Genomic DNA, 14,219 nt, shown 5'->3' with positions numbered 1-14,219 from the left:
CAATAAAGACCTGTCAATAATTTCTCTTTCACAATAAAGACCTGGGAATAATTTCCCTCCTACGTTCTTCTCCCACTTTTTATGATAACACTCAAATAGCTCCATGGTAGAAAACCAACCATGACTGCATGTTAAGTTCCTCACTGAAAATCCACCAGTCTTTTAGGAATCCTATTGCCTGAAAGCCCGTAATAACGTCTTTTGAACCATGTTCAGATTCTCCATCAACAACCTTGTGAAAACTTGTTTTTCTGGATCAGCCGTTAGGACTAGACGTTAATTTGTGTCACGTATTTTGTTTCATAATAAAGACGTGACAGGTAGCTCATTATATTGATGTTTGCATATACATGATGTTTGGGAACATTTAGGTGCTGCACTGCGGCGGTCAGCACGCCTGTGACAGGACAACATGTGAAAAGGCCTGGTATATGCTCCCATATGCTGATCCTTAGACGTAACCTAGGAATCACACTTCTGTTTCTAAGGAAGGAAAACAACCTAAAATAACCCAGAGCCAAAGCGCCCTACTTCAGGAAGGAATAAAATGGATTAGACAGCACTTTACTCCACCATCAGCAAAAGGCTTAATGAGGTCATACGTGACTCAGGGAGTAAACAGGGTTACACTGAGGAGCCGTACGCTGCACAAGTGGAATATAACTTAATTCTGCCTTTCTTGGCTTTTCCGCTCCCTTTTTTTTTCCACCCTTGAACGCAACTGTTGTTTCATCTCTTTGGGCTGTTCCTCCTTAGAACCCACTAACACAGATAAAGTCTTAAGACGATTAATTGGTGAGCCATAATCTTGGTGAGGATTAGCGCTAACACTCATCCCCAAAGATAAAGACACTCAAACACACACGCATGCATAAAACCAAGATGTGCTTCACAGCTTGACGTTGTTGAACCTGAACTTAGTTGGTTGGCTGGTAGTGATTGTTTGTCTCCCCACGCAGTATTGTAATGGAGGGGATCTTGCTGACTATCTGCAAGGTAAGCATCACACTAATCGCTCTGAGTTATTTTTCATCAAAACAAAGTCACAAATACAGCAGAGGAGAAGCCATGACTGCAGCTCCTGTGCTCCAATGAGTGGGAATCCTTATCCATGTGTGATGGATAGTTTGTAGAATAATGTAACTCTGTATTATGTGGAGATGTTACTGTGTGTGTGTGTGTGTGTGTGTGTGTGTGTGTGTGTGTGTGTGTGTGTGTGTGTGTGTGTGTGTGTGTGTGTGTGTGTGTGTGTGTGTGTGTGTGTGTGTGTGTGTGTGTGTGTGTGTGTGTGTGTGTGTGTGCGTGCGTGCGTGCGTGCGTGCGTGCGTGCGTGCGCATGTCTGTGTGTGTTTGTATTTCTCCATGTTTTCCATGTGGGGGAGGTGAGTGTGGGAACCACTACAGCTTTGTACAAAGGGTTCCTTCTCTGTTACCGAGCCAGATCGCAGTGTTTATGCCTTTCTAGTCACAGATCAACAAGTCGGCTCAAGCTGGATATGTACTGTGTCCAATGGACAGTGGAAGGGATGTTTGCAAGTTCTGTTTTGTATATTTTAGACAAAAGGGTATTGGTAAAAAAAACACCGTTGGTCAGTCCTAATGCCTCAGCGACAGTACAGTCCTCTAGGCCAAAGTCTGACATGGAGCAGCAGTGCAACTCAACAGGCCCCAAAGAAAAGTCACACTCGCTCCAAGTTGCACCACTAGTTTTGCATTACCCCGGAGTCGTGCCATCTTTATGGGTCAGTGACCTCAGTACTTGAGTAGGCGTCATCAAAAATATGCACGCTTGTTTTGCCCCAGCCATGCCATATGGACTTTGAACTGTGGACAGCATCACAATGTCTGCTTGTTTCATGTTTGGTTGCCTGATTCGAACAGCCTTTGCAGACCAGTAGGTGTTTCAGTGTAACAAGTGACCATGTTAACTGTTGACTTTCAGCACAATGCTTGGTTGACAGAGATTATAAACAATCAATAAATACCTTTTATGCACTTTAATGATCAGCATAATTGAGCTTGTGGGGTTCACTCTTGAGCACAGAAATGGAGATTGAGTGTAAACATCTCTGGAGGAAAGTCAATATTTTCACACAATCCTTATTTACACATGATACTTCATTAGAACACTAAACTGAACAGTTGTCCCGTCACACCACACTCCGAACATGTTGCAATAGTTGTTGTGAATTGGGTCACAGAGTTTAAATCAGGTCGGCCTCTCGTGTGTTTGCCAATACATCTGTTTGATAACCGCAGGTGTTTACTCTTCTGTTGCAGAGTAACTGATTGTGTTGCTGGAACAGCTCACTTATCACTCTACTTTTATATTACGTACCTGCTCCACATGAACAAACTTGCCGGTTACTAAATGGGCCTGGTGAGACCTGTTGGTGACGGAGTACCAGGAGTCCCGAGGAATATTAAAGAACTCCTCTGACCCCATCCATGTCTTTTTAAATCCACCAGTGTTGCTTTCCTCTGGAGACCCGGCTGGCTGCCAGTCTGGATCTTGTTTGTTGTTGTGACATTGATGTCATGAGTGGAGAGCTTCTGTGTTCACGTATCACGTTCCAGCCTGTGAATGTGTGGATAACATCCATCCTCCGTTAAAGAACGAGACTTCACTTTTAGTTGGTCCACTGGGGTGGGCAGCAAGCCGTAAACCCCCAAATACTAGATTACTGTAATGTTAAGCTTCCTGGATCCATGCCCGGGCTGCACTAACAAAGACTTGTTAGAGGGAGCGAGAGGAATCCGCTTAGCCTCACATTGGATTGGATTTGTTTCACTACCACCAGGGAATGGGACCTTCACTGCCTCAATTTACAGCATTTACCTTTGGATTATTACAGTAATATGCTAATCATTGCCTTAATTTAAGTAAGGCGGATGAATCGTTTTTTGGAGTTATGGAGGACGACTCGAGTCGCAGGTAGTTCATTTACAGTCATGGCTGAAAGCAGGCAAGGTTTGGTGCACCGAGATTCGTAGAAGCTGAAGTACAAGAGGGTTTAGGCGGGGACAAAATCCAAAGACGTGACAACGGTTTGTAGACGTAATCAAAAAGCTAACTAGAGTAAGAACAAAAGTGCAGGCACGTTTGGCAAATAGCACAAGGCGAACTAGCACGCCACTTGAGTACACAAGGGAAGGGTGAGTCAACAAGACACGTTCAGGAGGGGCGGCTCGACACTGAAGACAAGACGGCCGGGAAGTCTAGACACCTGAAACATGACGGAGATATTAATATGAATAAATGTAAAGAAAAACTGGAATCATAATTAAAACAGAGGCGAATAACAAAAATGACCAAATTGTCTAGACAAGGCCTGGGAGCTTTACTTAACGGCGCCGTGGGTTTATAAAAACAAACAAATGTTGTTTTATTAACTTCATTCCCTTCTATCTCCTTTAGCAAAGGGGACCCTGAGAGAAGACACTCTGAGGGTTTTTCTCCAGCAGATTGCTGCTGCCATGCGCATCCTCAACAGCAAAGGAATCATCCACCGTGACCTGAAACCACAGAACATCCTGCTGTCGTACGCGGGTCGCAAGAGGTCCAACATCAGTGGCATCCGCATCAAAATAGGTGACAGAATTAAATAGAAAAGGTCCTTTCAGAACTGTTGCCAGGGGGCCAAAATAAATAAATAATAAACTAAAACAGGTCCTTCAAAGTTATGCTGCCTTTACTTGGTCCAACTTTTGAAGTCAAAAGGTAAAAAAATAAGACTTGTACAGTTCAAACACTTAAACAAAAAAAAAACACTCGGTACAAAAGGGAATTTTATTTTCCGTAAAAATCCATTATTATACAACTCCGGATAGCGGCTTTGCCATCCCCAATGAAAATGTCTTATTTTGAAACAACGGTATTGTAATTAGTGCATTTAAGTGAAAAAAATATATTGTGCAGGTGTTTTGTCTGTCTCTGACACTCTTCTCCAATGTGTAGCAATAGTGGTTTGTGTTCCTAGTAATAATAACACATGTCATTTTTTTGATGCTCCGGCCCTGCAGCTGACTTTGGCTTTGCACGATACCTCCAGAGCAACATGATGGCAGCCACGCTGTGTGGGTCACCCATGTACATGGTCAGTGTGTTTTACTGTATTTGGTTTGTGTGTGAGGTTCAGTCGTTTTAAAACTAGCAGGGCGTCGGTCCAGATGGAGCATCAATGCTGGGCATTGATGCTCCATTGATCAGACGTTGAGTACATTGTAAATGGACTCTACTTGTATAGCGCTTTTCTAGTCTTTCGACCACTCAAAGTGCTTTAACATGTCCTTATTCGCCCATCAATAGCTTACATTAGCACATTAACACACCCGAGGCAACATGGCCGTAGCAGGTTAGCAGGGCCTCGGATCCAACCACCAATCCTCCGATTGGAGGACGACCGTGCTCGCCACTCATTCAGTCACCCCAGATAGGGGGAACAGACTTTTTAAGTGAATCGCTTCTTTCCCCCCAGTTAGACCAAGTGTACAAATATTCAGCAGGACTACTTTTACCTGGAGCCCCCACGTGATCAAACCTGTTCATGAACAAAATCACTGGGAAAACCGAAACTGAGTCAGTTTACTAAAGTTCACTACGGTGTGCTGATAATGCCACTCTTCACTTAAACTAAATAAATGTTTCTGTGCAGGACTATTTTTGTGAGGTAGAAATAGAAAACAGTCACCGATAGTTGATGGGTTGCTGCTCTTCACCTTCACCAGCTTTAGAATTGATTTTTAAGGTTCTGAACAATCTGCCTCCATCCGTGATCTCTTGAGCCCGTATGAGCCTGAGTGCTGCCTGAGATCTTCAGGCTGGGCCTTATTAGCAGTGTTAACAGTATTATTAGTGCTTTTTTTGAGATGAGCTGCAAATACCTGACGGATAGACATTTCTTGCTCTATAGCCAGACGCCCTGGCAGCTTCATTAACAGTGTGTTGCATAACTCCCTCTGCTCCGGATCTTAACGTGGCCTCTCCTCCCGCAGGCGCCAGAGGTCATCATGTCCCAGAATTATGATGCCAAGGCCGACCTGTGGAGCATAGGGACAGTCATTTACCAGTGTCTGGTCGGCAAGCCCCCATTCCAGGTCAATACTGTGCACAACCAGCCAGTAACAAATGTATTGGTCAATATATAGTCTCTGTTTGTTTTCTAGTATCTCATTTCTATATTTCTAATTTCAGGCCAATAGTCCCCAAGACCTGAGGATGTTCTATGAAAAGAACAAGACTCTACAACCGATGTAAGCCACAAAACCTCTTCCCCTTTTTCCTTTAGGCTTCTCTGTGCAGTGTGTGACTGTAGCTGTCCGTGATCTAAGGGGACAGTTATCAGAAGAACCCGTGGTACCGTTTTTGAGACCACTGATGATAGATGGCGTTTGTGCCAATGTCGGTCCATCGAGCCACCGCTATGGCTCCTGGCGCTGGAATCATGCGGCCCCCAGTTAGAAACTCTTTTCATTGCCTGCAAACCTTTTTCATTCCCTGCTTAAGGTAGATGACTGCTAGCTACTGTAGCTAGACAAACAGTAGGGTGTACTGTGAAAAAGTAATGCTGGTGGGGGGGTTGCAGGTTTCTGTACAACCCGGCCAGAAACACTCGCACAAGGGAGATCAAGGTGGCATAGAGGAGATACACAGAGAAGCTGAAAAACAACTTTCAGCTGACCATCCCTCGTCAGTGTGGAGAGGCCCGCAAGTACTTAAGGCTGGCGCATGCCAGAACAATAGGTGGAGTAACGTTTTTTTGTCAAATACAACCTAGTGAGAGTTGGTCGTTGGTTTGTTTATTTATTTACCATAGACTTTATTGCCCCGTGCATCGCCACTGACGCTCTTCATCGCGGACACATTTGTCCCGTATTTTCCTCCACAACTTTGTTCCCACCAGCAAACCGGCGTTTGTGGAGATCTCCCTCCATGAATCAGAGCGTCCTTATAGTCCGCCAATGACGGGTTGTAGAAATGGTCATATTTACGGATTTACTCCGACAACAGCTCTTCAATCTGATTCATTCTCTCATAAAAAAATCTGCCGGTATTGTGCTATGAAAACGGAAATGTGATACTCCAGAAAGGATGTAGTTAGCAGACCAATCACAGCCTTGCGGGCTGCAGGAGGCTTGCGTAGCTTTTGACGCTAGTCAAGAAAAATGGGCACCTTAGGGACACGCAAGGGACTGTTGCGTCTGCGTGTCCTTGCGTCTCTCTGAAAACCCAGTTGCACAAAGTAGGCTTTACTAACCACAGGCCCCCTCTCCTCCCCCACTGTGGAGAATCACAAACTGGCTGACGACCTGAATGTTACCTGAAAGCTCCGATGAGCCCATTACATTACATTTAGCTGATGCTTTTATCCAAAGCGACAATAATTTCGTCTTTGTGTGGGCAGTCAGAAACAGATAAGTTTGGAAACGATAACACCCACACCTGCATGTACCATTTTATTGGTTCTACTTGATTTGTTCGTAGGATTATCCTGAAACAATCGAGTATCATATGCAATTATTAACCCTACCAATATGAAGTCTTTGAATAAGGCCATGTACTTGCTACTACCATAAGGAACAGAATGGGATGGGTCTTAGTGAAATGCTGTAGAATTCTTGTTTTTGATCTCCACATAAATATTAATGCTTCAATGCTTTCATTAACCAGCATCCCAAGGGAGACGTCCCAACAACTTGGCCACCTTCTGCTTGGGCTGCTGCAGAGAAATCAGAAGGATAGGATGGACTTTGGTGAGTGAGTTTGTATATAGCAAAGTGATGAATGTGTAAATCACATAAACGGAAATCTGTCGGTTCTCTCTAATCTGATCTGTTGCCTCACGCTGCAGACGCTTTTTTTAGCCATCCTTTCCTGGAGCCGTTGTCCACCATTAAGAAATGTAAGCACAAAGATCACATTCCAAAGCAAGATAACTTACAGCACAATATATTTGCATTATACGGCCTGAAGACATGTTAAATGATCTTTATTTTTTGCCCTCAGCTTGTCCAGTGCCGGTCCCTAGTGCTTCCAATGCAGTGACAGACAGTTCCTGTGGCAGCTCACCAAGCATCCGCTACAACTCCCCTCCTGTGAGTTTGCTTACGTTGTAAAAACACTACTATTGTGTTATACAATTTCATTAAATTTCCCCTGCATAGGCCAATTTCCCAAATTAGCCTCAGATGGCTGAACAAACTTTACACAATCCGACAATCACTTACAATAGCATAAATTATAATATACAAATGTATTATTACTTATAACGTAGGTAATAGGAATAGAATTGTGACTTTTAATAATGAATATAATAAAAGTGACAGTGGGTGTTGGCCATGACCAGGCTAGCAGTCACAAATCACTCCAGAGAAGAAGCCAAGTTCTTGCATGCATTGATGGAATGTGAATGCATGGAGATGGGGAGGAGCTTAGTGTATCCTAAGAAGTCCCCAAGCAGCCTACGCCTATAGCAGCATAAGGGCTGGTCCAAGGCAGTCCTTAGTCAGCTCTAACTATCATCATTATTAAAGCGCCTTTAAGCGTACACAATCTCACTACACAAATGTAGTGAGATTTATCTGCCGCTGCTTTTGAAGACATGTGATGCCTTACCCTTTAGGAATTTGTAGGTGAAGAGAAAGATTTTATGATTCTTCAGAGTAACTCCTTTCTTGTGACTTTTTGTTAGAATAACAATAGAATTTCAATAATCGAGTCTAGAAGTAGTATGGTTCTGCCTGCTTTTTAATATTATTATCAAAGATAACTTTGGTTTTGTCTTTTGCTGGTGTTTGAGGCAACGCCATTTAGAGTAACTATATCTTTTAGATCATTTATTTCCATAGTAGTCAGGGTAATGTCATTCTTATTGTATGTCTTTTAAGGTATGCTTTGATTCTGAGGTAATGAGCTGCATTGCAATGAAAATGTATGGTGTTTTCTGATAATGTTGTATAAAGGAAGCATATACTGGATAGGGTGAATCTAATTGGTCCAAGCACGGGACCTTGTGGAACTCCATGACTAACTTTGGTTTGTATGGAGGATTTAGCGTTTGCATAGTGACTTTCATTGATCAGATAGATGAGACTTAAAGTAGCCTCATGCTATTCCTTCAATGACAATCAAAGGTTCAAGACTGTAACCTTTTGTAAGTTGCTTTTATCTTATGGGATTTACAATAAACGCATTCAATCAAGATGGAACAGAACAAGAATCAAGAAAGTACAAATTCTGATTTGTCCTGTCCTGAAGCCGCACGGTACGCAAATACCAATGTTTTGAAACTGATGCGGGCACTCACTGGTAACCAGTTAAGGAAGCGGAGGAGCGGAGTAGTGTGGGGGAATTTAGTTGGTTGAAGACCAGTTGGTCATTCTGGATGAGCTGAAGAGGATGGATGGCGCTGACAGGTAGACACAAGAGAGTAAACCGGTACTGTCATCCACTGAGAGATGTCGGTCAAAAATAGAGATTCAAGCTGTTACCTGTGTCTCAGATTGTGGAAAAGACAGGATTAGTTTGGTGTAATCAGCATAGCTATAGTAGGAGAAGCCATGTGAGTGGATGACAGAGCCGATACAGTTGTTGTTCAGAGGGAAAAGGAGGGGACTCAGTCTGAAATGTGACTGGTGAGGGTCAAGGAGACAGTTATAGTGGCGATAGGAGGAAAGTTGTTAAAGCAAAGAAAAAGCAGAAGAGAGACAGACCTGTAGTTGTTAACTTCAGATACATTAAAGTATATGTTTCTTCAGGAAAGGGTTTATTCTTGCCTCCTTCAGAGAGTAAGGCAGTCAGAAGCAGTGAGTTGACAGGGAATTGTTAATAAGATGGGAGAGAAAAGAAAGATGGTCAGGAGCAATGGACTGGAAAATGTGAGACGGGATAGTGTCAAGGGGGCAGGTGGTTGGACGGGACCTAGAAGGTGAGAACTTGGTTGGTAGACAAGGGGGTGAAAGAGGAAAGTGATGTAGCAATTGATGTCCGTCTGTCTGTGTCTATGAACTCAGTCTCTCCCGGACATGCAGACATTAGCAGAAGATGGTCTGTCATCCCCCCCACTCGGACCGCCCAACTTCCTGCAGCTGTCCAAAGAGTCTGCAGGAAGCACCAGCAGTAAGAACTCGTCCAGTGACACTGATGACTTTGTCCTGGTGCCTCACCTCTCTACTGACAGCTGTAAGTACCAACACACACACCGTACTCTGCTGTACACAACGTGAAAGGGAAATCACACTGAACTTTTTTTTCCCGTGGGAGAGGCTCTGCAATTAAAAAAGTCGTATTGTAATGCCACGATGTGTACATTAGCAGAAATGTGGCACACCATGGAATCCAAAGTCAAAATCATTTTGTATATAATCAAACAGCCGCACAGTATTACAACAAGAATTAGTCACAATTTCTGCATCAAGTTACCTTCCCATTGGAAAGAACCTCTCCTCAGAGGGAGTGCTTGTTTCTCCATAACAGCATAACAGCTTTTCACGTAACGTGTTTAGCAAACTCAACTAACCCTTTTGTGCCTGTCTTACAAAGGCGGATGTCAATCTTGAAATACTTCCATGATTGGTTAAGTAGTTTTGTTTCTATCATTTGATTTGTTTGTTTGTTGTTTGTCACCTTGCCAGGTTCAGCACATAGACTCACATGTATATATATATATATATATATATATATATATATAAATATCACATGTTACCAAATCCACAACCAGTAAGTTAGACTGCTGCTCACCATTTAATGGTGTAATTGTAGACATCAGTCCTCATGCAGTTGATACACACACTTGACTGGTAAAATGTCCATCATGTTCTATACTTGCACACACACACTAATCCACCTGCTAGTCAGGAAGGCGTTTTTTACTCTATGTTAAGTTTTTAACTATGTTTTGCTGGCTCTGTCACACTCTGAGATCTCTTGACGAAGAGTGCGTTATAAATGAAATATAAAATTATTATAGTCCTCCCATATAAGCAGAGATAAAGTGTGTCATCTGAGTGGCATTCAATCTCCTAATAACTAAATAACACCTTCATTATTCTCATTCTGCCCCTCAGACGACCAGCCAATGGGAACAGGCCGCCGGACGTCCACGGAGTTCCTCATGTATGGAGGGTGAGTACGATGCTATGAACCAAAAAGCTCCGGATAATGTTCATTAATGCAAACGTGACAAACCGCACGGCACATATTGAACGCTGAAGAGGACTGCAACTAAGAGAAATTAAGTTCTAGAAATATATACAGAAACTTTGTATTAATGAGCAACAAAGCCATGGGAGACTAAATACTTTTTGGTCCTATTGTGCTTTGTTTTTCATGTGTGCATCTCTTTGCTGCATAACCAATCGTCCAATGGGGAAAAATTACTTATTGGTTAATTGAGGGATTGATTGAGTCTTTTGAAATGTTACTCTGTTAGCTTAGTTTAGCATAAGGGGTCGACGTGGCGCAGAGGCAGAGAGGGTGCACCGGGAACCGCAAGGTTGGCGGTTTGAGTCCCGGCTGCTCCATGTCCCATGTCGAAGACACCTAACCCCTAATTGCTCCCCGGGCAAAATGTAAAAAGCTATTGGTTAAAAATGCAATGTAAGTCGCTTTGGATAAAAGCATCAGCTAAATGACCTGTAATGCAATAAGACTGCTGGTCTGGCTCTGTACAAACGTAAAGAACCTGCATAGCAGCAGCTGTAAAATGAATTGACCCAAAACATGTAAGAACGTTGTTTTGTGTGTGAATAACATAGACATCATATATGCATTTGTTAACGTTTTTAAAAGAGTCTGTAAAGCCTCTGAGAATGAATCAGAAGGTGTTTTATTGTTTTAACATGGTCCTTAACTTATCAGGATACACTGGCAGCCCGGTGGAGGTGTGACATGCGGCTGTGAGGTTTCATCTCACACTGCGCCTTGAGTGTGTGTGTGGTTGAATCATCTATTCTTTAAGCGTTGTTACCTCAGTGAGGCCTCCTCTTTTTCTTCATTCTACTAATGCGCTCTGGCCACCAGATACACCCCTTCCTCTCAGCCTCACACACTTATAGATATTACGCACACTCAGTGTTGTTTTGTCACTGATGCGTAAGTTCTGAATCAGCCGTGAGTCAAGCGCCAAGGGGGTGCTGTGTGTGACAGCAGCTGACCCATTCAGGGCGGTGTCGTATGAATAGACTCACACACAATTTTTGCCCACAATGACAAAAGTGAGTATTAGTTGGTCTCAGCTGTGTTAAAACACGCTCACACGTCCTGCAACCACATTGTACTCTAGACACAACAGCATTTATTGACCTCTCTGATATCAAACCTTTTGTTTTTAACTCGCTTATCAGGTTATAACATAATAAAGTAACTAAATAATAAACTGTGAAAGTTGGAGGCACCCTGCTGTTATTCTCTGTACATTTCCTTTGTTAATGAAGGGATAAGGCTATAATTGCACATATTTCCGAAAATACTATAACTATTGTCCATTCGTAAGACCATAATAGGTGTAATAATAGGAGTAATAAGTGAAATATGTATTTCAAATAGTCAAAATGATGCAGTTGTCACGTTAGGCCTGGAAATGGAGTAACAGCACGTCATCACGTGCAGATGTGTGATGTGTTTCTAATAGTTTTTGGACAACAATTGAGCCATATGGTAGAGTGGGAGAAGATCGATCACCCTTTGAAACACAAACACACACACACGCACTACTATGATATGAGAGGAGATCCATCCATTGTTGGTTTTGATTTTTTCATGGATGTTGTTGTAAAAAAGAAGAACCTCACAAAAGCCACAAAAGCTTTAAATCTTGGTTTAAAAAAAAAAAATAGTCAGCATACCCTCAACTGGGCGTCATGTGTAGCAAGGACTAGCTATAAGTTACTATGACTGTCGACACTATGAGTATCCCTGCAGTTTTTATGTTCATTTTTTAAAACGCACCCGGCCGTGGGAGTGTTTTTATACCACTTGAATATTTGGCGTATTGTAAAACGGCAAACGATGTGCATGTAGTAATGTGGACATGGCTGTACCGTCCAGTTAAAACCCTAGACATACATTACACATTATGCAGGCAAGTATTTTGGAATTTAATTTTATCATGCTGCCAGTTTACAAAGGCCTTTTTAGAGAAAAATGTAGGTGTTAAATAATTATGCGTGTTTCCCCCTGAAACTCCAGGCAAAGTCTATCACTCTTTGTTCTTGCTCCCCCTCCCTTTGTTAATCACCAGAAAGTGCAAAACGCCTCGAGTAGAACCGTTGCCTCTGCATTTTATGTTTTGTCTTGTCGTTGTTCTGTCTAAAGCCTGGTTTATGCTTCTGCGTTTTCAGAGCGACGCAGACACAAGAGCCCCTTGCGTGTCTTTTCACACCAACTTGCGTGCGTCGAGCTACGCAAGCCTCTCGCAGCCCGTGAGGCAGCGATTGGTCTGCTTCTGCTTCTGTCGGAATAAATCTGTAAATTTGACCACTTCTACAAGCCGTCATTGGCGGACTATAAGCAAACACGGATGGCCTCCGATTCATGGAGCAAGATCTCCACAAACGCCGGTTTGCCGGTCGAGGGGAACAAAGTTGTGGAGGAAAATACGGGACAAATGTGTCCGCGATGAAAAGCAGCAGTGTCGATACGCGGGGCAATAAAGTCTATGATAAATAAATAAACAAACCAACAACTTCCACATACAAAGACGTGACTCTCTAGGTCGTCTTCAACAAAAACACGTTACTCCACCTGTTGTTCTGGCGGTGAATTGCTCTGCAACACACGCAAGACTTTTAGAACCATGAATTGAAACGAGTGCATGCGGCAGCCTTAAGCCTCCTCTAACCAGCTTTACTCCTTCCCCCCACCGCTGTGCTTCAAACTTCCTCCTCCATTGCAGTAACTCTTTCTGCCATTAGTTAACCTTTGGCACAAGAACAACCAATTCCTGTTTTTCACTGCAGGAGTGATTCCTGGCAAATCACTTGTTTATCCTCTGCGCCCTGTGTGTGCTAGATTGATTTGGAGTTGAGGAAGAAATGCTGTTAAATGGATTATTTATGTCGCCTTTCTAGTCCTCCGACCGGTCAATGACTACGTGTCATCATTCACGCATTCACACATTGATGGGCGAGGCTACCACGAAGAAAACTATTGAACAATGTTCAACTATCTAAAGGCTGGAGGATCTGACGGGATCGATCCTCGATGATCATGAGCAGGCGCCCCGCTTTGGCCCTGAGCCACAACCAGTGTGTGGGCTCGGGAGCTTTGGGAGATGTTTGGGGAGGGATGATTGTGGTAGATAAAGCACAGGATTAGAAGAAGGAAGGGACAGAAGGGATTATTATAGCGAAGATTATTAAAGAGAAGCCGGAATTGCTTGATTTTATATATAAAAAGTGGAGCGGCAACTCATATTCCGATCCAGATCCTCGTTTCACGCGTCCTTCTTTTAAAAAGCAACTGATTGACCTACAAACTTGTTTCTTTCTGTTTAACAAGGAAACAACCGCGTAAATCATCCTCCATATTAAGCCTTTGCTGGGATCAATAAAGCTTTTAGCAACCTGGTGAAAAATAAGAAGCCTTCATCATCGGTTACATTGTCCGATGTCTTCGTGATCAGCGTGAAGTGTGTGGAGAGGAACAGCACCCGGTCCGTTTTATATGACAGAAGTGCAGAATTTCGACAAAAGCACTTCTCCCTGGTCCTTTGTCTGGTCTAGTCTTTCCCTCACGTGTCCCCCTCTCTCCCCCCCGTAGGCCCTCCCTGTCTCCACATCATTACATAATGCGGGTTTTTCAACTGTTAACACTCTAACGGCCATTTCCGCAACTCCTCCTCTGTTTTGCATTCTATATGAAAGCAGGGCCCTCTGCGGGGGACTCGCTCATGACTCTTTGTTCGAGAACATTTTGTCTCCTCTGGAATAACAAAAGAATGCAAATGAGCTGCGTCTCTCTGCACCTCCCCTCTGCTGAAGGCAGCAGGCCGGCCTTACGTGTGTCACTTGCCGGCTCCGCCTCTAGCCCCGCCCCCAGCAGAGCAGTCTGTAAGCTGATTGGTGTTGCTTCTGTGTTTACATGGAAGCCTCACCCACCTTTTTTTTTTTTACCAGCCCACTCGCCTCATGATAAGCCAGGCTGAACTCAAGTTCCTTAACCTGCCTCCACACTGAAGTAAACAGAAGACCTGAGGCTGTAGAAACAAAGGCTCTGTAAT

At 43.3% G+C, this 14,219-nt stretch overlaps 1 protein-coding gene across 1 annotated transcript in view; it reads left to right on the top strand.

Annotated features, from left to right (window-relative positions):
• ulk2 (unc-51 like autophagy activating kinase 2) overlaps positions 1-14,219 on the top strand; it is a 35,727-nt gene that overhangs the window by 10,041 nt on the left and 11,467 nt on the right. Inside the window, exons 5-14 of the mRNA XM_040174476.2 lie at positions 960-996; positions 3,419-3,592; positions 4,024-4,097; positions 4,996-5,097; positions 5,195-5,253; positions 6,671-6,753; positions 6,852-6,902; positions 7,007-7,095; positions 9,013-9,181; positions 10,066-10,123. Of these exons, the coding sequence (XP_040030410.2) occupies positions 960-996; positions 3,419-3,592; positions 4,024-4,097; positions 4,996-5,097; positions 5,195-5,253; positions 6,671-6,753; positions 6,852-6,902; positions 7,007-7,095; positions 9,013-9,181; positions 10,066-10,123 (896 nt within the window). The remainder of the gene's footprint in view (positions 1-959; positions 997-3,418; positions 3,593-4,023; positions 4,098-4,995; positions 5,098-5,194; positions 5,254-6,670; positions 6,754-6,851; positions 6,903-7,006; positions 7,096-9,012; positions 9,182-10,065; positions 10,124-14,219) is intronic.

The sequence above is a fragment of the Gasterosteus aculeatus genome, chromosome 1 (assembly GCF_964276395.1).
Source record: "Gasterosteus aculeatus chromosome 1, fGasAcu3.hap1.1, whole genome shotgun sequence".
In the NCBI taxonomy this organism is placed as follows: Eukaryota; Metazoa; Chordata; class Actinopteri; order Perciformes; family Gasterosteidae; genus Gasterosteus; species Gasterosteus aculeatus.
This window is presented reverse-complemented; position numbering and strand designations above follow the sequence as displayed.